General features: G+C 37.6%; 2 protein-coding genes across 6 annotated transcripts in view; both read right to left on the minus strand.

The window, feature by feature from the left end:
* Positions 1-518: 518 nt before the first annotated feature.
* ttpal (tocopherol (alpha) transfer protein-like) lies at positions 519-6,692 on the minus strand. 2 transcript variants are annotated; one of them, XM_044123975.1, is made up of 6 exons: positions 6,575-6,692; positions 5,771-5,997; positions 4,320-4,563; positions 2,913-3,106; positions 2,714-2,824; positions 519-2,536 (listed from the first exon to the last, which is right to left on the minus strand). In XM_044123975.1, the coding sequence occupies exons 2-6, from the start codon at positions 5,978-5,980 to the stop codon at positions 2,258-2,260; spliced, it is 1,038 nt and encodes a 345-aa protein (XP_043979910.1). In that variant the 5' UTR covers positions 5,981-5,997; positions 6,575-6,692; the 3' UTR covers positions 519-2,257. The 2 variants fall into 2 exon arrangements, with proteins under 2 accessions (XP_043979910.1, XP_043979901.1); XM_044123966.1 differs by having other exon boundaries at positions 6,456-6,584.
* Positions 6,693-10,805: 4,113 nt separating this feature from the next.
* hnf4a (hepatocyte nuclear factor 4, alpha) overlaps positions 10,806-22,287 on the minus strand; it is a 30,396-nt gene continuing 18,914 nt past the window's right edge. For 2 of the 4 annotated variants that reach the window (XM_044124005.1, XM_044123989.1), the window contains exons 2-10: positions 20,389-20,563; positions 20,206-20,300; positions 17,436-17,542; positions 17,208-17,363; positions 15,676-15,763; positions 15,448-15,600; positions 14,194-14,430; positions 13,261-13,383; positions 10,806-12,367 (exon numbers count right to left, since the gene is read on the minus strand). In XM_044124005.1, the coding sequence (XP_043979940.1) occupies positions 12,225-12,367; positions 13,261-13,383; positions 14,194-14,430; positions 15,448-15,600; positions 15,676-15,763; positions 17,208-17,363; positions 17,436-17,542; positions 20,206-20,300; positions 20,389-20,563 (1,277 nt within the window). In that variant the 3' untranslated portion in view covers positions 10,806-12,224. Of the gene's footprint in view, positions 12,368-13,260; positions 13,384-14,193; positions 14,431-15,447; positions 15,601-15,675; positions 15,764-17,207; positions 17,364-17,435; positions 17,543-20,205; positions 20,301-20,388; positions 20,564-21,062; positions 21,641-21,787; positions 22,082-22,287 lie in introns of those variants that run through there. The other 2 variants (XM_044123996.1, XM_044124013.1) reach the window with 2 other exon arrangements.

Genomic DNA, 22,287 nt, shown 5'->3' on the forward strand with positions numbered 1-22,287 from the left:
CCTTGCAACAATAAACAAGATTATGAGTCTGCAGAAGCTAGAAACAAAAGGATGGATGAATGAGCTCCACTTCATCTGTACAAGTGATATATTTCCAAGGTTCTGTAACGTGCTTAGGTGCAACTTTGCAAGACTAAGCAATGTTGTCATGTCCTTTTTAGAGAGAAAAAGGCTTTACACTGGCAGTCCCTCTAGCACAGCCGTTTTTGCTAATTGCACTGTCATAAAACGTAACATTTAACATTTGAAACCAGGCCTAAGAGGGAGCTTTCGGTGTTTTGTACTCTGAGTATCACACAGTCTGTCCTTAGAGTAAACCTACTTGGACATCCAGTCCCAGAAGACGAGAGAACCTCTTCTGGCACTGGCTTTGTGATTTCTTCACAGACCCAAGGAACCACTTTGGGAAACTCAGCTGAGGACACATGCAGCTATGTTGTGAAAATACCAACAGCTTCCCTTGGGGCTGCAGCATACCCCATCATTTGCCAACAACAGCACAAACAAGACACAAATAGCACTTTCTGTATAATAGCTTTACTGTCTTAACAGTTAACAATAAATACCCTGCAATACAGTACAGCTCAGTCACAGACATGCTGGAAATATAAAAAATAAAAGACTGAAGAGAAGCACTCAGCAGATGCAAGATGAACAATGCAATATTATTGCACTTTTAAGTACAATTTGGCAAATCAGATCTCAATAGTCATGTGACTTAACAGATTAAGACTGCATGATAAGACAAATAAACCTAAAATATGCTAATATGACTATATAAGGCAATTACCAAAATTAGAAAAATAAACAAGCCCAAATACTAAACTCTAAACCCTAAACATTCAACTGAACTAGCAGTCACTTACGTTTTATTTCAAACACTCTGGACGATAACACACATATTGCTTTGGTGCAAACAAGTGTGGCATAAAAAAATAAATTTAAGGCAATGTTTTCAATGGCTACACATAAAAAAACATATTCAGCTTCGTGGTTATAAACTGAAACGTAACACTGACAGACAGGAGCTAAAAAATAAAATTCATTGACCAGTTTTTGCTCGACTGACAAAAATGGAAAATACTTTACTTTTTCTTAGTCATTGAATGCAACAGAACTTTAAACTCCAACCATTTTTGGTTTATAAATGCACCAGTTAAGAGGACTTTTAAGAGATTCCTAGAAATAAGACTAGGATTTGTCTTAGTCTTATTTTCTTAGTCTAAGTGTTTATAGTCCTTCCAGAAAACAAAAAAACTGACTTGGTCAAAATGAAAAAGAAAATCAGAATTGGCCAGAAAAAAACTAGATTGATGCTTTTCGAAGAAATTTAAATTAGTTGTAGAATTTCTAATCATCTGAACATAATTAGATAGGAAATATGGAATTTTAGGAAGCAAACTTCCAAAAAATGGCCATGAAAATGTTTTTAATTTCACTTATTATTTAGAGTCAGCTGCCGGTAAATATACTCCATCTAGAGTGAGTTTTAGTAACGGAGAAAAATCCAATTAACATTTTAATTGAGTTTCCTGGTGTTTTCCATCAGTAAGATGCTTGCATCTTGATTATATTTATATTTTAAAGTAAATGCACACCTTTTCTCTATCTAAATGGTAAAGTAAAGCCAAATCTGTGTTTTGGTAAATTTCTTGCATTGCAAAAACATTGTTCTCATTTCTAGTGCAAATATCTTAATAAAATAAGTTTTCATCAAGATATAGAAGCTTGTTTTAAGTCAAAATTTCCTTAAAATTGATAAAAAATTGATTGTTGCATTTGCAGATTATTTCACTCAAAATGTGGGAATAATGTTTTGTTATAAGTGAAGTAATCTGCCAGTGGAACTAATATTTTTTTAATCTATATTAAGAAATTATTGACTTAAAACAAGCTCCTATAGCTTGACAAAAAGATACTTATAAGTTAGTTTACTGAGGTATTTGCACTAGAAACTAGAACAAAGCTACTTGGTAGGATTTTGTGTTTTTGTAATGTGCGAGATCATTAAATAAACAAGTACTCTCCAAGCACACAACTATCAGTGAAGATAATAAGATGAAGAGTGAACACACCGAATGAGCTGCCTTGGAGCAATGCCTGAATGCTGGACTTCCTCTAAAATTGAGCAAATTTTAAATAGTGTAGTGCTGTTTAGTTAGTAAAATAAATCATGTGGAGTATTGGCAACTTGCCCTATAAAAGTTTCTGCTCATGTTTCAGATGAAACAGAAGAAGTCCTGTGGCTGTGTGAGCGTCAGTAGCAGTAGTAAAGTTGAGAGCGCAACGCCCTGAAGCCGTCCTCCTCCCGCCCTCCTGCCTGCTCCCCTTCACACAGCATGGAGTCTGGGAGCACCACGCCCTCTAGTGGATCCGGCTGGCAGAACTCCACCACAAAATCCTCCTCGCAGTCCAGCAGCAGCCTCGACCAGGCGCTCATGTCCAGCCGGCCGGCGGTGCCGCCGTATTCCTCTGGCAGAACCGACGGCGGGATGTTCCGGTGCAGAGAGCGCAAGTCGGAGCCGTGCAGAACGTACTGTCCAAAGGGACAGAGAAGACGATTTCACTGACTCTAATCAATATTTCATCTCATAAAAGCAGCAGCTGCAGGTTGTTTTCACACTAACACAGAGGATTCTATCCAATGAAACCCTCTACCCCTATTTATATAGTTACAGAGAACAGAAAAAGATAATTCAGGGACAACGGTTACCCTCTCTGCCATCTTCTCCTTCAGGAAAGGCTTGATTATAGCGAAGATGCCTTTGAAAATCCGGGGCTCGTTAATTATGTTAACGGCCTTGATTCTGATGGGAAAGCCATCCTGTTGATTAAAAGCAGAGACCACAATCAGAACTCATTCAAAACATCTTTAGTCAAAATTAAACACATCGTATTCTACGATATCTCACCTGGAGGATGCTCACAATTTTTTTGGCAAGAAAGGGACCTGGATTGGAGGCTTGCGACATTCCCACCCCAGTGTAGTCGGCTAGGATGACCAACCCGTTCACCTGCGTTTCCTCCGGCTGGATCAGCTTCTCCAGGGTCAGATAAAGGGCCCGCACGTTGTCCACAAACGGATAGTCGTTTGGCTTCCATTTTCCTGGGAGAAAATCCATAAACAAAATTTGATGACATAAAGGTTGTGGATTACAAATATTCTTAAGGGTGCATTCACACCAGCCCTGTTTATTCTGCTTTAATCTGACTCCAGTTCGTTTGTTTAGAAGGTCTGGTTTGTTTGAGGAGGTGTGAAAGCACAATCAAACTCTGATTTGGACAACAATAACAACAACAAAACAAAACAAACAAAAAAACTCTGGTCAGCCTAAAAACCTCAATCTTAGTTCATTTGAATTCTGGTGGGCTTTCAATGCAGTGTGAATGCATGCGGACCAGAGACAGCTCCAAAAGCAGGAAGCTAACTATAGCACAAGGTATTTTGGTAACTATATTGCTCTCTGTTCTGTGGGTCAGTGAAGGTGTTGTGACCCAGAGAGTGAAGAAAAGCTTTGCTGTGGCGCACTGCAGCCGCTGTGATTTTTAAACCTTTAATAAAACTGGACTCTTCATATAACAATCATCAAATAGGATGAAATATTTTATAAAGCATAGGAGCCATTGTTCAATTTTAACAACGGAAAGTATGTACAATTAAATTGACCAATCTTAAAGAGAAAATTGCTTAATTCTCACTTGCTTGTTGACAGAACTGACAGAAACCAAACTATTTACATATTCATATCCAGAGACAATACATTTCAAAACATTAGCAATTTTCTCAGTTTTAATTTAAGCCGTATTTTATAGAAATCGGGTAAGAAAAAAGGACGCTTACGACCATTTTTGTGACATATTTGCGCTCAACCCACATTGGAATAGTATGGTTTTGCTAACATGACTCAACGACTCACAGTAATGGCGCCTGCAGGAGCGCGGAGCTACAGTTAGCAGCTAACAGGTGACGTCCAAACCAGTCAAGTATATCAACGGAGAAATCCTACAACTGCTAAAATCTGACTCTACTCCATTTTTGTTTACATTTTGTGAAGAAGAAAGTTGCGCTGGTCTTCTTCAGAGGTTTTGTATTGATTCCTTCAGTAGTTGTTGGTGCAGCGCCCCCACAGGCGAAGAGGGAAACAGTTTATTCAATTAGTTTGAGTTTTTTGACGACGCAGTGTGATTGGTTCCCAGTAGAACCAAGTCTACTGGACTATAAGGGAGGACTAAGGTAGATCTGCTTAAAATTTGTTTTGGAGTTACTTATTAGTTGCAGAACTGCTGATATCTTAATCGAGGCAAATAAAGAGACGGACCTGGCCGGAGGAAGAGGATGTATCTGCCGTTGGGATCGGGCCTCGGCAGGACCGTGAGGAAACCCAGGTCCAGGACATGTTTGACCGTGGATGGCTTCAGGTCCTGGAAGACCTCCGGCCAGGTTTTACGGCCAGCGTGATAATTCAGCAGCAGCTGAAGAGCGCGGTCGTAGTCGAACTTCCTGGCCCGCAGGAAGCGCAGGAGGAAGGCGTCGTCCAGTCGGGTTCTGAGATTGGGATGTTCCTGTAAAGAAAATAAATTCACTAAATAAAACACCTAGTTGAGAGGCACTGCAAAGTAATTCCTACTTCTTGATTTTAAAAAAAAAAAATGGAGTCATTACAGCCACAGATTTTAAGAAATTTCATAAGAATTTTTTTTTATGAGAAACCAAGAAAAAGTAATACATTGTTATATTTCAAAATATCAATTCTGGGGCCTTGCGTACACATAGCAGGGACTTTATAAAACAAATATCTCCACCACATATTTTATAAAAAAATAACACTGTAAACAATATAGGAACAATTTCATCCAAATGAAACCACAAAATTCAAGATTTTGCTGAACAATAAATTGTTATGTCATTGCGATAAACATTAATAATAATGAATTTGAAACACCAATAAACCTCAAATTAGTAAAGAACTCTTAACATTGAAACTGGAAAATTTTTTAAATTTAAATAAACACAACCAAAATAATAAATAAAAACTACTTACAACTGAAACCATAAATAAAATTACGAATTATGATGTTGCTGTAAACAAAATTTCCCTTCAAAAATCATGAACCATCAGAATGGAAATTATTGATCTCATTTTAAAATGACATGCAATTAACTGCTTACTGCGACAGGCCTACCCCCTTTGTGTTGTTTTAAACATACCAAACAAAGCTAAAACCTGCTGAAACTGCACTTTGTTTTTAGAAATAATATTTTTTAGTGATGTTAAATTGAGTTTTTATGTGGATGAAGGGCCAAAACACCCAAAGCAGTAGTTTCTTTTAGGATGTTCTTAACAGCAAACATGAAGATCTCATTTTAATTCCAAATCTATAAATAGGAAGCAGAAGCACAGATAAAAAGTCCAGCACATCCTTGCTATTTAACAGCTTATTAAATCAGCTATAGCAGAAGTAACATGAAATAAATTGGCAGATGTGTTTATATTGGTTGAACGAGTTTGAACAAAGCTTTACTTTAACGGAAATGGTTTCCCTTAAGACTTTGAGATCAAAAGGGTATTGAAAACCTTCCTCTACTTACAAGATAAAGACAAAAATCAGATTATTAAATAGAATATTATGGTTCTGAACTAAAGATGGCAAACCAAGCCCAAATAATCATACCTGAATAATAGGGAAAATTAATCTGTGCTGATTCATTTTTGTAATAGTTGACTTGTTCACAGTATTTATTATCATAAAAGCTTAAAAGTAAGAAAACCTTAAGAATCATGTCTCTCAGTGCTTGGACATCTCGTAGGCGCCACTCGGGCTTCTCCTGGAGCTCTTCCCGTGCTTTGGCCACCAGTTCAGGGGTCAAGGTGCAGGAATACATGGGTGGAGGTGGGCCAGGGAACCAGCTGTGTCCTGCAGCTGTTGCACGGTCCGCCTGGGGAGGACTGAGGCTGACGGACTCATGCTGATCGGCCATTTACTGACTGAGAGAATCTGGGGAAAAAAAGAGACATAAAGGAAACATCTGTGAAAACACAAAGACATAAGCAGAAATACTTCCAGCTAAGTAGCATACTTCCACTGGTTAATTAGTAAATCTGATCTTTTCAAGTCAATCTAGCTAAATTAACAGCGGAAACAGGTAATTTATTTCTAATATAACATAGACAAACAGCACTTTGTGATTTATTTATCACAAAAGACTATGTTCGGCATAAAAATTAAAATATGGTGCGTTCAGGAGCATCGATGTTTGCATATAAACCACTTCATCTTTGCTAATTTATAAACTGCGGCTATTACTAAACTGTTTCAAGCCTCTAACGCAACGATATGATCAAAATATAATTTTATTTGTTCTGCTAACCCAGAACCGACGGAACCTATGCGGCGGAACCTGGTTCAGGCAAAAAGAAATTTGCATACTGATCCAAAATGAGCCAAATAATTACCTCCTGCATGAGACAGTGGTCTACCTAACAAGCTCCGCTGGGAAAAAAATATAAACATTAACAGGAGGGAGGTAAAGACTTTTAAAAAACCAGCAACTAAGTCAAAAATCACAACTGACCTGTCGGTACAAAATCCTTTTTTTCCGGGTTTTGTAAACGGGGTTCTCCCATTGGCCCTTTTGCATCACGTGACGCTCTGCTAAAGCGCAGCGTCTGTTGCTCTGATGTGTTCGGGGTCTGTCGGAAACAAACTCACATAGACATTTTCATGCTTTATGCCCATTTAAAAGCATATCTCGTTGCATTCAAAAATTAACTATACTAACTCAACATCCCATCGTCTTCTACCTGCAGAGTATAGCAGATAAGGCAGGCTAAATATGTAAATAAAGAGCAATATGTGTGTGTCCTTATGACTATAACTCATTATTAATTATTATTGGGGCCTGCCCATAGCAATGCATAAGGAGAGCACTGCCTCCATGCATTGCATGGCAGGCACCTATTGTTCTACACCCAATAGAACGCCTCTTTAATATGTATTATTTATTATTCTTCCGTTACCGTTAATGCGGCTCTTCCCGCTGCGAGCCCACCACAAAAGTGGTATCAAAACGTGCGGCTCGATCCCGGGAGGTGTGCTATTACTTTTGGTGGGATTTGGAGTTACCATGGCGACGTAAAAAGCAAAAAACGACCCCAAAATCACTAACGAGCTCACCAGGTGCAACTCTGGTCGTCAAGGGGATGAGGCAACCAGTAAATCCTGAAAATACCCTATTTTTGAGGATTTTCTGTGTTCTCATAACTTCATGTAGAAACGCCATTCAAACTTCATTTTGTAGATACCGTGATCTCTTTTAAAGTGAAGAAAGCACATCGATATGAATTATGGTTTGTCCACAACTTCTTTCTAAGCGACCCAAAGTTTTTGATTTTTTGACAAATCAGAGTGTAAATGCTGCTCCGCTAGAGTGAGAGTCAGAGTGACATTTTGACCTCAAATCATTTTTTAACTCGCCCTCACGCTCACAAATACTGCATGATTGGTATGAAACTCGGTCATGACATTGATACGCATGCCTGCTCCGGTCAAATGTTTTCAAAAATTATCTAGCGCTTACGGTTTTCTCTCCAGGTGCTTCAGAGCAAAGTCATGCACCAGGGTATCTGACAGATCTCACTGATTCACTTCCACGTATTTCTGAAAAATTTCAGACCTTGGCACACACCTTTTTTTTTTATCTCATCGCTGTTAATACTGTGAGTGAGGTAGAGATATGAATTGCAGGACTATCGGAGACGACAAATAGCCCTCTCATACGCTTCAAACGGTTTTCGAATATGTATTACGGTTCCCGAACAGGAAAGAGTTGTTTGCAATGCTTTTTTAGTCAAACTGGCTGGCTCAAACAGAGAATTGTCTCCCCCTGGATGTCTCACTCACAGCTGGCAGAGAGGATTATTTACCATAGCAACGGAACCCAGAGCAGGGAGAGCTGCTTAGGACTACAAATACGCATCACTGTAGTTCTAACTAGTAGTTCAGTTAAAACAGAGGAGGACTGAGCTGGCCTTTAGAACAACTTCCTACTATGGGCTGTATATAACTCATTTAACTCAGTCACTGTTACACATGGGATGAGTCTAGCCCTTTGAAATGAAGCTTACTGAAAATTTCAAAATAAAAGCCCTTGAAATTTTTTACATCAGGTAATTGCTTTTTTGAGCTTCATATGACTGATTTAATCCAATGACTGTTACACATGGGATGACTTTGACCCTTTCAAATGAAGCTAAACAAAAATTTCTAAATAAAAGCCTTGGCAATTTTTACATCATGTAATTGCTCTCTTCGGCTTTATGTGACTGGTTTATCCAAAGCACTCTTACACATTGGATTAGTGTGGGCATTTAATATGAAGCTTACTGCCAATTTCAAAATAAAAGCCTCAATATGCCCCGGCGGTGCAATGATATCATTCTGCATTATCTGTTTCTCTCAGATTAGCCTTTTAGCTTAAATAAGCTATTACCTATTTTTCAGACTTATTAGCCATGTTTAGTATACTTAATGGAGTAAGTAAATGACAGTAAACATTCTAATGATACCCCACATGCTACTGAAAGTATTTATGCTTACATTAGCATATTTGCTCATTTTTTTTTAGCTAATACACTTTATCATACTGAATGTTGCATGTCTAGCTTACTTAACATTCTTGTGATTCTCCACATGCTATTGATTACATTGCAGCTTTCTTTAGCATTGATGCTAATTTTTAGCATCAGAATGTTGGGTCCAAACCGACGGGCACACTTTGGCAGGCCCCAGTTAAATTTCTTCAGGAATTTTCTAGTTGTTGTATGTTGTAGTGCAGGGGTGTCAAACTCCAGTCCTCAAGGGCCGCTGTCCTGCAACCTTTAGATGTGCCTCTGCTGCACCACACCTGAATAGAATAATTAGGTCATTAAGGCTCTGGAGAACTGATCTACTCAAGGAGGTAATTAAGCCATTTCATTCCAGTGTTTTGTACCTGTGGCACATCTAAAAACTGCAGGACAGTGGCCCTTGAGGACTGGAGTTTGACACCTGTGTTGTAGTGCTTTTAGCATGGATTTTATTACAGTTTGAGATTTTTTGGTTTTTGCAGTTGGGCAGGAAAATGCCAAATGGCGCCATTTAATGAGTGTGAGGCGCGTGCGCCATGCGGGATAGAAATCTTTGGCGAAGTTTCGATTACGGTTGGTACAGGTGTGAAAAAACCCCAACCAAACTTAGATTCTTTGGTCAAATAGGTGCATGGAATCCATTACAAAGGTCACTAAGAAGGTAATAATTAAATTATTCAATTTATGAAAATAACATTGCAATGATGACAGGAACTGACAAACCAGCAACATGACTTTTTGAAAAGTGATGATTTCATTCTGAGTTGTTAAAGGGTTTTCCCTGAAACCTGCACCCATCCTGTTGTCTTCTATCCTTTTGTCCTCCAGGAATCCTCCTTGATCATCTTGTTTTTGTCTCTTATTTTGCCCTTCATCAACTGATGGAAAAGCCATTCATAGCCCCCTACTCCCACTGATGACTTGCTGACCTTAAGTTTTCTGGAGGAAATCCTGGAAGTGTACCCAGGTGAGCAGGTAAAGCAGACGCTTTCTTATCCAGTTCTGAATTTTGACATGAAACTTTCTCAGCAGTCTTCTGCAAGAAATGCTTTAAATATTTTTGCTGTTATTTACGAGAGATTTACAAGTGAGTTTTTGAGAAGTGATAATTTCATTGTGAGTTGTTAAATGGTTTGACCTGAAACCTGGACCAATCCTATTGACCTCCACCCTTCTGTCCTTCAGGAATCTTCCTGGATGATCTTGGTTTTGTCTCCAATTTCACCCCTCATCCACAAATGGACAAGGCCTTTATTGCCCCGCCATCAACGGATTGAAAGAAAATGGCTTGAAACACTTGTTAAAATGAACTCAGTTTTTTTTCCGTCAACCAAAAACCAATATGGTGTTTTGGGTTCAACTAACTTTTCTTTTTTTTTTTTGAGACTTCATAATTCATCCGTTTATTTTAGATATTTAAAATGTCTCCCAGTTTCAGTGTTAAATGCTGGTTAGCAGCTGTTTGTCCCACAAAAATCACTGCTTTAAACCTGACATCGTATCAGGTTTGTGTTCACTTTTGGGAGTATTTTAAACTTGACATTTTTATAATCTGCCTAGTACTTTTTGATCAACAGTCAATAATTTCTGAATTTAAACAAGCTTCTTTATCTCTAAAAAGTTACTTGAGTTTTGTCCTATTTCAAGTGTACTAAGATATTTGCCCTAGATATACTAAGCAAAAATACTTTTGCGTCATGTTTGCCAATGTCTGGCTTAAGTTGTTCCACCTCACCATATTATACTGGTGATCACCAATCACAACTAATTCAAATTTATTTTAAAATATTACAAAACCTACAGACTAGATTATTTGAATTTTCTGAAAAAATACAACTTGTTGGCATATAGGACAAAAAATGTGAAATGACTTGTTTACATGCCGTCTGCAGCAAAGTGAAAGAGCTGTTTTTAGTTTTCATGTTTGTTTTATAGTTTTACTGTATCTTGGAGATATAAAATCAGAACACAGCCTCAGCAGGTTAGCTTTATTTCTCACTGGCATGTAAAAATTTATCTTTGAAGTTAGTGTTGGTGCTATCTGTAATGATTTTACGACACTTTATCTGTTTATCAGTGACCAAGCAAGACTGCCACGTTGGAAGCCATCCTCCCCCGTTCAGTAAACGCTTTATTTATGACCTCGTCAAATAAAAATAATCAGCAGGGAATGCGACGTAAAAATAGACGATAAGATTTATTCAGTAATTTTCACATTGTAAGGTAAACCTTTCCTGGTTTGTAAGGCAGTACAGGTTACAAGGCACATTTCATCAGTTAGACAAAACTAAACAAAAATACAACATATATATATTTACTTTTTTTCTGTTTTTTTGTAAAACCAACACATTGCAGGGAAACTGTGTGCCAAGCTTGGTCATCTCGGGTCTAAATTTACAAAATCCTTTTTCGATTTGTCTAATGTGAATATGCATGTAGCAGTGCATAAATAAAAAAAATATATATTTTTTAAAGAAACCTAAAAGGGCTGTCCTTTAGCTTCTAGGTTCGTATTTATCACCAATAAACAGAACCATGCTACATTAAATGTATGAAAATGTAAGGCTTGTTGTAACATTCGTAAAATACTCGCATGATCACGTTGCTGCATAAAACATGAGCCTCGCTGCACTACAAAATCATAATCTTACCAAGTTTTTTGTTAGTTTTTAGTTCAAATATCTTAGTACACTCGAAATAAGACAAAACTAACTAAACATATTTAAAGTAACTTATTTTGATTCAGTTATTCTTGAATATTGATGTAATGTACTGGCTCCACTAGCAGATTATTTCACTTATAACACGGAGAAAATGTCTTGTAAATGAAATAATGGGGTAGTAAGTAAGTAATTAAGCTGAAAAGTTACTTTTGTGTTATCTTGTCTCATTTTAAGTGTGCTAAGATATTTACTAAAAACTAGACCAAAAGTACTTGGTAAGATTTTGTTGTTTTTTTTGCAGTGAACTATCATGATTATTATTTTGGAAATTATTCACAGCAAAAACACCAAATCTCAAAGTATTTCTGATTTCTTTTCTAATGCAAATATCTTATCTTTGTTTTATTTCAAGTGTACTAACTTGAACGTAACTTTTCAGCAAGATATAAAAGCTTATTTAAAAATCAATAATTCATTAATATTGATGAAAATTCTGTTTCACTGACATATTATTTCACTTGAAAAATTTATTTTCATAAGTTAACAAAAACCTGCTAGTTGAACTACTACTTTTTCATCAATACTTAGGAATTAACTTAAACTCCTGAAGGATTACTTGTAAGTTTTTAAGCATCATAAAATGTTTGCAGTAAAAATAGTCAAAAAAAATACTTGGTAAGAGTTGGTGTTTTTGCGCAATGTTACCCGAGAACGAGGTACGTTTGCAGCACTGGAAAATTACAATGCAGGTAGATTTATCTGAGCTGTGGAGCTCAACTGCAGCTGCGTTTTATATACAAATATGTCCCTGAAGGCTATTTATAAGGAGCTTGAAATTACATCATATTTATTTAGCGACTTTGAATTTGACAGCATGTTAATGCAGACTGTGTATAATATAAAAAACCAGAAAGAAGGAGGATTCAAGCTTTTGTTATATGGCCTCTTGTTTCGTGATGGTCGGCTGAGGGATGGAGGTCGGCTGCTTGGGCACCGTTGCTATGACGCCCTGAGGCATTTTGTAATGTTCTGATCCAGAGGCGGTGGGCGGGGACGGGATCGGGGTTTCAGGAGTGGCTGGAATGAAAAATGCGAAAGAGACGGTTAGAGGCAGAACTACACGGAAAGAGGAAATTTCTCAGCGCATTCAACATGCTAAGAAAGGATGAAATAAGCCAGATTAGTTTCCGTGGAGAATTTAAAGGATTTGCCTGGTTTTCTTCCTGCTCCACAAGAAACTGAGTGACGAAAAAGTGGCAATGTGTCTGAATTTTAATTATTTCTATATTACTAACATAGAACTTCCACAGCCAAGCAAAATTGTGTAAAAATCCTTAAATGCTTGTTTCAGGGCAGATTGCTTAATATGGAAGAGGATTACAGCCGCTAATCTGACTTTAGTCCCATAATTCTGACTTTTTTCCCCTCAGAATTTTGACTTTAATCTTTTAAATCTTAAAGTCACAGTTTAGAAGATTTAAGTCAGAATTTTGATTTTAGACAGAATTCTGAGATTAAAATCAAAATTCTGAGAAAAAGTAAATCATTTTTTCCCTGGTGGCCCTAATCTTCTTCCATAGCTACAAAGGCCTTCATGCAACTTAAAATAGTTTACATTTCAACACAGTGTAACTGTAGTAAATACTGCATAAATAAGAAGTGAGATAAAAAAGGATATACATTTTCTCGTTCTTAAAAATCTTAACTATGGCATTCAACAACAGCAGATAGTATGTCTCCAGTAGCTTTACAAATCTAAACACTGAATATTCTTCATTGCAAAATAGTTTAATTTGATCTGTCAGAGACTGAACTTGGCAACCCCTTTGTATTGTAGTTCTGGTTTTATATTTTAGTTAATTGTCATGCACTGGAAGGTCAAATAACAGTTATATTAAAGTTGTAATATCAATTGCAAGTACATACTTCAGTAGAGGTTACAATTCCTGAATTAATTTTCATAAACTTACAGATTTGACCGTTGTGGATTGGCGTTGGCATGTTGCTGGTTACTATGACGTTGCTACTGAGATGCTCCTGGACCAGATGAGGGTGCAGAGAGTGCGGCGCATGTGGAGCTTCGTTAGCCGAACCTTAGAGAATTAGATTTATAGTCATTATGCAGCAAGTAGTCCAATGAAAATAACAAGACCGCTCTTCTTAGGGCCTTTATTAACAAACTAACAAAACACATAAGATCACCGTGTGATCTGGGGAGGAGGAAGAAACTGCATTATTGATAAATCATTAAGATAAAGAACAAAATACAATTAACAGGAAAAAAAGACATTTTGCTTCAAAACTCAGAGAATCCAGGTTTGCTTTGTACAACAACACATTAGGGCCATTGTAGATAGAAATGGGGGAGGAAGGAATAAATCGACTGATATTAATCAAAATTGTTCCAAACAAACCTTGGACATTTCTGAGTTTGAAAAGTTAAACATTCCCTAGAAAAAACTTGGAAACTTTGAGGGTAATCTGAGAAATTTTCTAAAAATAAATAAATAAATGAAATCTGAGCCTGATTGTCAAATTTGTTACAAGAAATCAGAAATTTTGAGATTAATTTCTGTTTCTGTTTAAAAATTTTATAGACTAATCTGAAATTTTGAGATTAATCTTTGAAACTTTCTAGGAAAAACAAGGAAATTTCTGAGCTTGAAAAGTCAACATTGTTGGAAAAAAGTCAAATTTTGCGATCTTTAAAATTTTCTAGAAAAAGAGTTTGAGTTTCAAAAGTCAGACATTTTATACATTTCAAGATCAGAAACTAATGAGGGTGCAGGAGTTATAGAAAACGTCTGAGATTTTTGGTGGAAATTTTCCCATATTTTCCTTATCTACAACAAGCCTAATGCGCTGCTGCAGTTTTTTTTTAAAGACCTTTAGAGAGCTCTTACCTCCGAGGAGCATTTCTTGCAGCAGATTGTCGATCTTGGCCATGCCGAAGAGTTTTACAAACTGGATCTGCTCGATCATCTGCCAGGTGATGCTCTGTAGCGTCGGCAGCAGCAGGAGGAGCTCCCCGAAGCGGCCCCGGGAGTCGTACTGCCGGTCGTTGATGTAGTCCTCCAGGCTGACCTGGACCTGGTACCGCATCCGCTTGATCTTACCCGGGTCACTCAGGCCTTTTGCATCTGAGGGCAAAGAAAAAAAACAGGAAGTTTTGAGCTGCATCTCTGTGCAGAAGAATGCTGAGTTCATGCATAAATACCAAAATCTTATCAAGTATTTTTCTTTGAATGTAATTTCTAGGGCAAATATGTTTTATTTAAATAGGATAAATCTAATTTACAATCAATGTTTCAGCAAGATATACAGGACCTTGTTTTAAAAAAAAAAGAAAAATCTTAATATTGATAAAGTATTAGTTCTCCTTACAGATTATTTCACTTATAACAAGAGATGTTATAAGTGAAATAATTTGAAAGTGGAACAAGTAATTTTTTAATTACTTGAGGAATTAACTCAAAACAGGTTCCTATGTCTTGCTGCAAAGTTACTTATAAATTAGTTTTATTCTATTTCAAGTGCACAAAGATATTTGCACTTTAAACTAGACCAAAAGTACTTTGTGTGATTTTGTGTTTTTGGATTATATTTGGTCTAGTTCCTTGTGAAAATCTCTAATGCTTAAATTAGGACAAAACTAACTTACATGTAATGTTTCAACAAGATATTGGAGTTTGTTTTGAATTAATTCCTCAATATTGAGTAACAATTACTACACTTACAATATAGAAAAACTGTCTTGTTAAAGTGTAATGAACTGCCAGGACAACTTATATCTTTTTATCAATATTAAGAAATTATTTACCTAAATATAGAAATAGAAGCTTGTTTTAACTCAATAAGTTTTCAATATTGATAATATTCTACTTCCACTGGCAGATTATTCCACTTACAAGACATTTTTCAGGTTTTATCTGAAATAGTCTGTCAATGCAACAAATACCTTTTCATCAACATTCAAGAATTACTAAATTAAAGCAAGCTCTTATATTTTTCTGAAAAGGTACCTGAGTTAGTTTTGTTGTATTTTAAATGCACTAAGATATTTGCACTAAAACCCAAACAAAAATACTTGGTAAGACTTTGTGTTTTTGCAGTGTGGCTGTTTGAATTCAAAGAGGATTTTGAAAATCCAGACACACCTGGGTCGAAGAAAACGATGGCCTTTAGGCAGGCGTATTCGTTGTCGTCTATCTGGAGCTCTTGAAAGGGAAGCACCAGCTCATCCAGGATCCTCACTGCTACCCTTCCCACCTCCAACTCTGGACAGTTTCTGGGAATAATGTGATCATTTCCTGCAAATAAAGCACATTTTTATCAAATTCCAGAACCTACTTAGGATACAACATTATGACTTGTGCCTGTTTTACCTAATAAGAGGATGTCTTTGTAGAGCATGGACCTCTTGGCTGCACCAAGCAACAGATGCTCTCCTGCATGAGCTCGCAGCAGCGCCACCTACAACAAAGTCAAGTTAAATCAGTTAATGGTGTTTCTGGAAGTTTTAGGAATGCATCCGTTCCTGAAGGTTTCTCACATGAGCGCAAAAAAACAACAAAACCGACCCATCCTCTCGCCATCCACCCTCCACCAGCAAATCAGTTACTAAGACCCGGTGATCACACTGTTAATGATTGTGGACGTTTTTGGAGGAGGGATGTGACTTTAAAAACCAAAGTCATCATATTCTAACTGGGGATTAAAACACATTAACTATTCTGGTTGAAAAGTTGAAGAGTTTTTTTGAGAGGAGGTTTGCTTTTTCTTGGAGATTTGTCTTGTACTCCTTTTTTTCCCCACACTGCTAAAACACAAAATCCTTTTGGGTCTAGTTTCTCCTGCAAATATCTTAGTAGACTTCAAATTAGAAAGCAAGTTTTCAGCAAGATATAGGCATTGTTTTGAGTAAATCATTTCTAAAGTTTATCAACCGGTTGGCTCACATCTACAGGTGCTTTATATTGGCTTGTAATCTGTTCTTCCTCCATAAAATCCCAGTTGGTGCACTGCACAATCAAAATCTTACCAATTATTATTGTCTAGAGTCTAGAGCAAGTATCTCAGTACACTTTAAATAAGACAAAACTAACTTGGAAGAAGCTTTTCAGCAAGACATAGGAGCTTGTTTTAAGTCAGTAATATCTTAATATTGATTTAAAAATGACTCATTCCATTATTATCTCATTTATAATATGGGACAAATGTGAAACAATAAGTGAAACAATCTGCCTGTGGAAATAATACTTTTCAAAATCAATATTAAGGAATCATTTACTGAAAATAATCTGATGTATCTTGCTGAAAAGTTGTAACTTAGATATTTACAATTGAATGCAACTGCCATTGTAAATGGAGTAAACGTTTTGCCAAAAAATTTTCCTAGATAATTTTCTAGAAAAAAAACAACAAGAAAATTTGAGTTTTTTGTAGCAAACTTTTAACTTTTTGGTCTCAAACCTTCAAATCTTGATAAAATCTGAAATTACTCTCAAATATTTTTTAGCAAAATTTTAAACTTTGCTAAAAAAAAACCAAACAATAAAAATCTGGAAGAAAGACTCAAATTTTGAACTTAATCTCACATTTTTTGACTTGTGGAGCTCTGAAATTTCTACGTTTTTCTAGAAAATTTCTGAGATTAATGTTTAAGTTTAAGTAAGTGGAAATGTGCTACTCCTTTTTTTCCATCTTCAATTGTCCTAATATGCCCTCATAGATATTCGCACTAGAAACTAGACCCAAAGTACTTGCTAAGACTTCATGCTTTTGAAGTGCACCAACTGGGGTTTTATGGAGGAAGAAGAGATTACAGCCAGTAGAAAAGTCTCCCATGTTGCAGATGTGAGCTAACTGGGTGATAAGTGACCAGACTGGCTGAACTCTGCGAGTGAATGAGCCTCACCTGGTCGTCCAGGGGAAGGTCGCAGAAAGCTGGGATGTACTTGGCCCACTCCACCAGAACCAGCAGCTGCTGCTTCATGGACTCACAGACGTCCGTGATGGCGGCGATCTTTTTGGTCCTGATGTCGCCGTTCAGTATGGGCGCAGGCGACGTGATCTGCACAGAGACACACAGATTCGTCACTATTGATCAGTAACAGCCAGGTGTTGGATTTATGCTGGGAGTTACCTGTCTTGATAGAACATCTGCCTGAATGAGTGCGTTGATAGATGGTAGACTGCTGTCTTCGTAGCTGGACCGCCTGGTGCTGATTCGGTCTCTCTCGTTCTGTACAGCTAAAGAAAAACACAGATTTGTACAGTTAAAGTAGAACAGAGTGCTTTGGGTTTGTAGATGCACTGCAAAACAACACAAAATCTAAGTATTTTTGTCTAGTTTCTAGGGCAGATATTAGTACTGTTACGGCTCTGTTGCAGGTGCTTTTGTCTGTCTTTGTGCTCCTCCTCTTTGCAAGTGTTGCTGGTCAGTTGATTTGGAGCACAGAGTATTTAAGCCTGACTGTTTCCACCTTCTGGGTCGCCTTTGGCGTCCACTCTGCTGCTTGATGCTTGTGGTTCTCTGCTGTCGGCCTCAGCTCCCCTCCTTTTGCACGTTTGAGTTTCTTTGTTTTTGGACTTTAACACTTCCATATGCACTCATACACCACATCCAAGCATTTGCATTACACCACTGATACTGGCATCCACAATCCATTGTTGTTTTTGTTAATAAATATTGCTTTTTATGCACTATAACCACTGCGTGGTCTCCCGTTTATGTTATGACCTTGAGCCAGCCGTAACAGTATGCTTGAAATAAGACAAAACCAACTTTTCAGCAAGACGTGGGAGTTTATTTAAGGTAAGTAATTCCTCAACATTGATGACAACGTACTAGTTCCACTGCAGATTATTTAATTTATAAAGTGGGAAAATGTCTTGTGGGATAATCTGCCAGTGCAAAATGGTCCTATTGATTTATAGGACCATATTGTATTTATTTTGGAAGCTTGACCATACGTCAAGATTTTAAAATTAACTCTGACAGTTATCTGGAAAAAGCTAGAGATAATAATCTTTCCAGTTTGGAGTCACACTGCAGCGGCTTAAGGAGCTTTTTATTAAGACGGATAGCAAAAATTTAAATGGGTAAAAATAAAAGTGGCATCAGTTGCTTCTAAGCCAGAGTTGTTCACCAAACAAGTAAAAAAAAAAAATCAGCCAAACTTGATGCTTACGTTCATCAGCAGAAGTTAATTGGGTGAAAAGTCAAATTCCGACTTTTCAGGTTTTAACTGAAAGAAACCAACATTTAGCCATTTTGAAATATCCAACAAACCATGCTGTAGTTTTAAAAATGATGTAATGTGAAGTTCCTACAGAAACATACAGCTGGCTTTCTTGTGTCTAATTAATTTAATTGCAATAATCTGGCCTAATAGGGATTAATATACACTGTAAAAACAGAATCTTACCAAATATTCTTGGTCAAGTTTCTAGTGCAAACATCTTGGTAGATTTGAAATAAGACAAAACTAACTTAATAGTAACTTTTCAGCAAAATGTAGGAGGAATTTTAGATCAATTTCTTTATCTTGATTAAAAAGTTCCACAGGCAATGTTATCAAAAACAAGCAATGTTTTCAATTTTAAGCGAAATAATTTTTACAGTTAAAGTAATACTTTATCAATATTGAGAAATTATTGACTTGAACAATATTCCTGCTGAAAAGGTAGTTGTAAGTTAATTTTGTCTTATTTAAAGTGTACAAAGATATTTGTACTAGAAAGTAGACAAGAATACTTGGTAAGATTTTGTCTTTTTGCAGTGTACAGCTGAGAAATGCGTCTTAAAACAAAACCCTGAGGGACTCTGAATGAAAAGGCTAAAAAAAAAATAGAAGTTTCTGGGATTTTCACCAGATCATGAAGCCTGTGGCTCATCTAAAAGTTGTTGGTTTGATTTCAGACTCGTCTTGGTGAACTAATGTGGCTCAAAGTGCCTTGAGGAGTCAGTATTAGATCAGTTCACTCTGTTTAGTGGAGCTCAGTATCAAAGCCAGAGGTAATGTACAATAAAACTGGGGCTGTCAATTCTCTCGTTTGTCTTGTCACACCTTGAGCGTTTTTTAAAGTCTTGACTGAAAATGAAAGAAAATACAATCTGCTTCACAAAAAACACTAAATCTTACCAGATACAGCACATTTGAAATAAGATAAAACTACCTTTACAAGGTCTATTTCAGCAAAATATGGAAGCTTGTTTAAAAGTCAATAATTCCTTAATATTGACAAATAAGTACTGGTTACATTGGCAGGTCATTTGACTTATGACACATGGGCAAAATCTCTTGTTATAAGTGAAATGGTGACAATAGTTTCTTAAGTCAATGAAGTGTTGACTTAAAACAAGCACCTTTATCTTGTTGAAAAGTTGCTTATAAGTTAGTTTTGTCTTTTTGAAGATATTTGCACTAGAAACTAGACTGCTAAGAAATGCTTGGTAAGATTGTGTGTTTTTGCTGGGTAATCTGGAACTGGTCAATATGTGGTCTTGTTTAATCACAAGATCCTGTTTAAAACTGATTTTCCTTTTTTGCACGCAGGTTGAGATAAAACTGACAGAAAAAAAACGGAAGTGTTGATTTGTTTTGTTTTTTTGCCTAAGGCTGATTGTGGAGACACTGCAAAGAAAAATGAGTCTTCTGAGGTTATTATGTTTATCAGTATATGACCATTATTGCCTGGAAATGTTTGCTCAGCATAAGCTGGTCGGAGACTCCGCTGCTCTGCAGAGTGAACATTAACAAAGCCGTACTCTCTTGGGTGTTGCAACACCCAGAGACGAGTCGGATCAATGCTGCAGAGATGGCTCTGATTTGCTGATTCTGATGAAAATTTTGCTTTTGATTTCTTCAGTTTAGTCAGACGCAAGATTTAGTCATTTTAAATGGTCATACCTTCCTTCTTCATGCCAGCTCTGAAGCATTTCTTCAGTCTGCAGTATCTGCATTGGTTTCTCTTGTCTTTGTCTACAATGCACTGCCTGTTAAACCTGAAAAGCAGATATTTGTTTGGGTTTTACTAGTGATGCCAGAGTTTCAAACGCAACATTAATGTTTCTCTAATTTCACCATTCTCACCTGCATGAGTACATGTGGTTCTTGCGGACGCTGCGCCTGAAGAAGCCCTTGCAGCCATCGCAGCTGGACGCCCCGTAGTGCTTCCCCGTCGCTCTGTCACCACATATGGCGCACAAGCTGCCTGCTGCCAGGTGGCCCGTGGCGTTCATGTTGGCGCTTTCAGCAGGCGAGGAATCTAAGACGGGCAGAAAACTTGCGTCATTAACTTTTGGATGTATTCTGTAACAAGGTGACCTAATGCCAAAAGCCTGTGGAAATATGTTCACTGCAAAAACACCAAATCTTACTAAGTATTTTTTTGTGCAGTTTCTGGTGCAGTGCACTTGAAATAAGACAAAACTAGCCGAAAAGTAACTTTTTAGCAAGATATAGAGCTTGTTTTAGGTAAGTAATTTGTTATAATTCCTTAAAAGTTCTTTAAGGAATTATACTTCATCAATATTAAAGAGTTATTGATGTAAAACAAGCGCCCATTTCTAGTTTTCTCTTATTTCAAGGGTATCAAGATGTTTGCACCAGAAACTAGACCAAAAATACTTGATAGGATTTTCTCTTGTTTGCATGGTTTGATCACAGTGTTCCTTAAAAGGCATGAAAGGCCAGACAAAAAAAACCCATTGGCTCCACTGTTTCTAATCAAAAACAACAATCCAGAGCGCCTGGGAGTCTTTTACCTTCCTGAGTGATTCAGTTAGTCAACAGAAGATAATTGATGTTGGTTTGATTTCCTCTGAGGAGATAATCACTGGAGACAGTTTTCTCTTTAGCTACAGTAACAGTCATGAGGCGAAATCAATCACTGAGAAGTTATGTTGAAAACTTTGGTGTAGAGAAAAACATCTTCATAAAAAGTTGCCCTATTGGTTTCAGTTTCTTGTCTTTAACTCTCTTTGGGAATTTTAGAATCAGGATCCAAGCCTGTTGTCATGGGAGACTGCCTGCACAAATAGGTCCGTGTCAGTTTAAGGACGAATCGAAGAACTTCATCCCTTTCTCTCCAGCTTGAACAGTGTGGGAACAGACGGTTTGTAACAAGAGAAGGGCGATCATGATACTCCGGCTACTGCTTCATCTCAGGGTGAATATCAATCCGACGTTACGGGAGTCACACCGAGTCACGGTGCAAGCTGGAACAGGTCAGAGCCGCTCGCACAGCCCTGACCTCCGTGTGCTTTAGGAGTATGGCGATCTCATAAAAGCAAAGCTCTTAATGTTTTACTATTGCACCCCGAGGTGATAAAAGAGCGCCGCTGCAACAGGGTCATCCCATGCGAGCGAAGGGGGCAGATGGACAAATGACCCCGCATTATCACCTCCTGCCAAAACTCGCCTCTGAACAAAGTTTTAAATCAGTAAAAGTTTCAAAGTTCAATGCCAGAGCTGCATATATGAGACTCACCTGCACCCAAGGGGAGCACTTGCATGTTTTCGAACTCCAGCGTGGTGTAGGCCGGGTCCAGAGCCTCGCTGTAGTCTGCCATGTCCATGTCTACCACCAGTTTGGGCAAAGGAAGTCTCAACTACCTGACAGTGGGGCAGAAAGACTTGTCCAAGAAGCTAATGCCCCCCTCCTCCTTTCTTTTCTCACACCTCTAATTTTGCCCCCTCCCTTGGTGGCTTTAGGCCTAGCCCCGCCTAGAAACAGAACCGGTCTTAGTCCTGGCTTGGCGTGATGAAGACCCGCCGCTGTCAGAACGGAGAGCAGTGACTGAGAGCAGTCCTGCTGCACCGCCAACCATCGGAGAGGTGGAGTGACTCCTCGGTTGATGGTTAACTAAACGCTCCAGAGGTGAATCACAGGGTTGCCTATTTTTTTCCCCCTTTTTTTAAGCAGAGATAGTAACTTCAATATCAGCCACCTCTGCATAATTTTTCTTCAGGAGTGGGATAAACAATCTC

Source organism: Gambusia affinis, linkage group LG01 (assembly GCF_019740435.1).
Source record: "Gambusia affinis linkage group LG01, SWU_Gaff_1.0, whole genome shotgun sequence".
Lineage (NCBI taxonomy): Eukaryota > Metazoa > Chordata > Actinopteri > Cyprinodontiformes > Poeciliidae > Gambusia > Gambusia affinis.

Bases quoted from the DNA above. Each gene is read 5' to 3' on its own strand.
- ttpal (XM_044123975.1), bottom strand. From the start codon at position 5,980: ATGGCCGATCAGCATGAGTCCGTCAGCCTCAGTCCTCCCCAGGCGGAC. The intron at 4,564-5,770 runs GTTTTCTTACTT...TTTTCTTTACAG, and splicing joins TGAGAGACATGATTCTTAAG to GAACATCCCAATCTCAGAAC. The intron at 2,537-2,713 runs GTAACCGTTGTC...CCCTTTGGACAG, and splicing joins AGGAGAAGATGGCAGAGAGG to TACGTTCTGCACGGCTCCGA.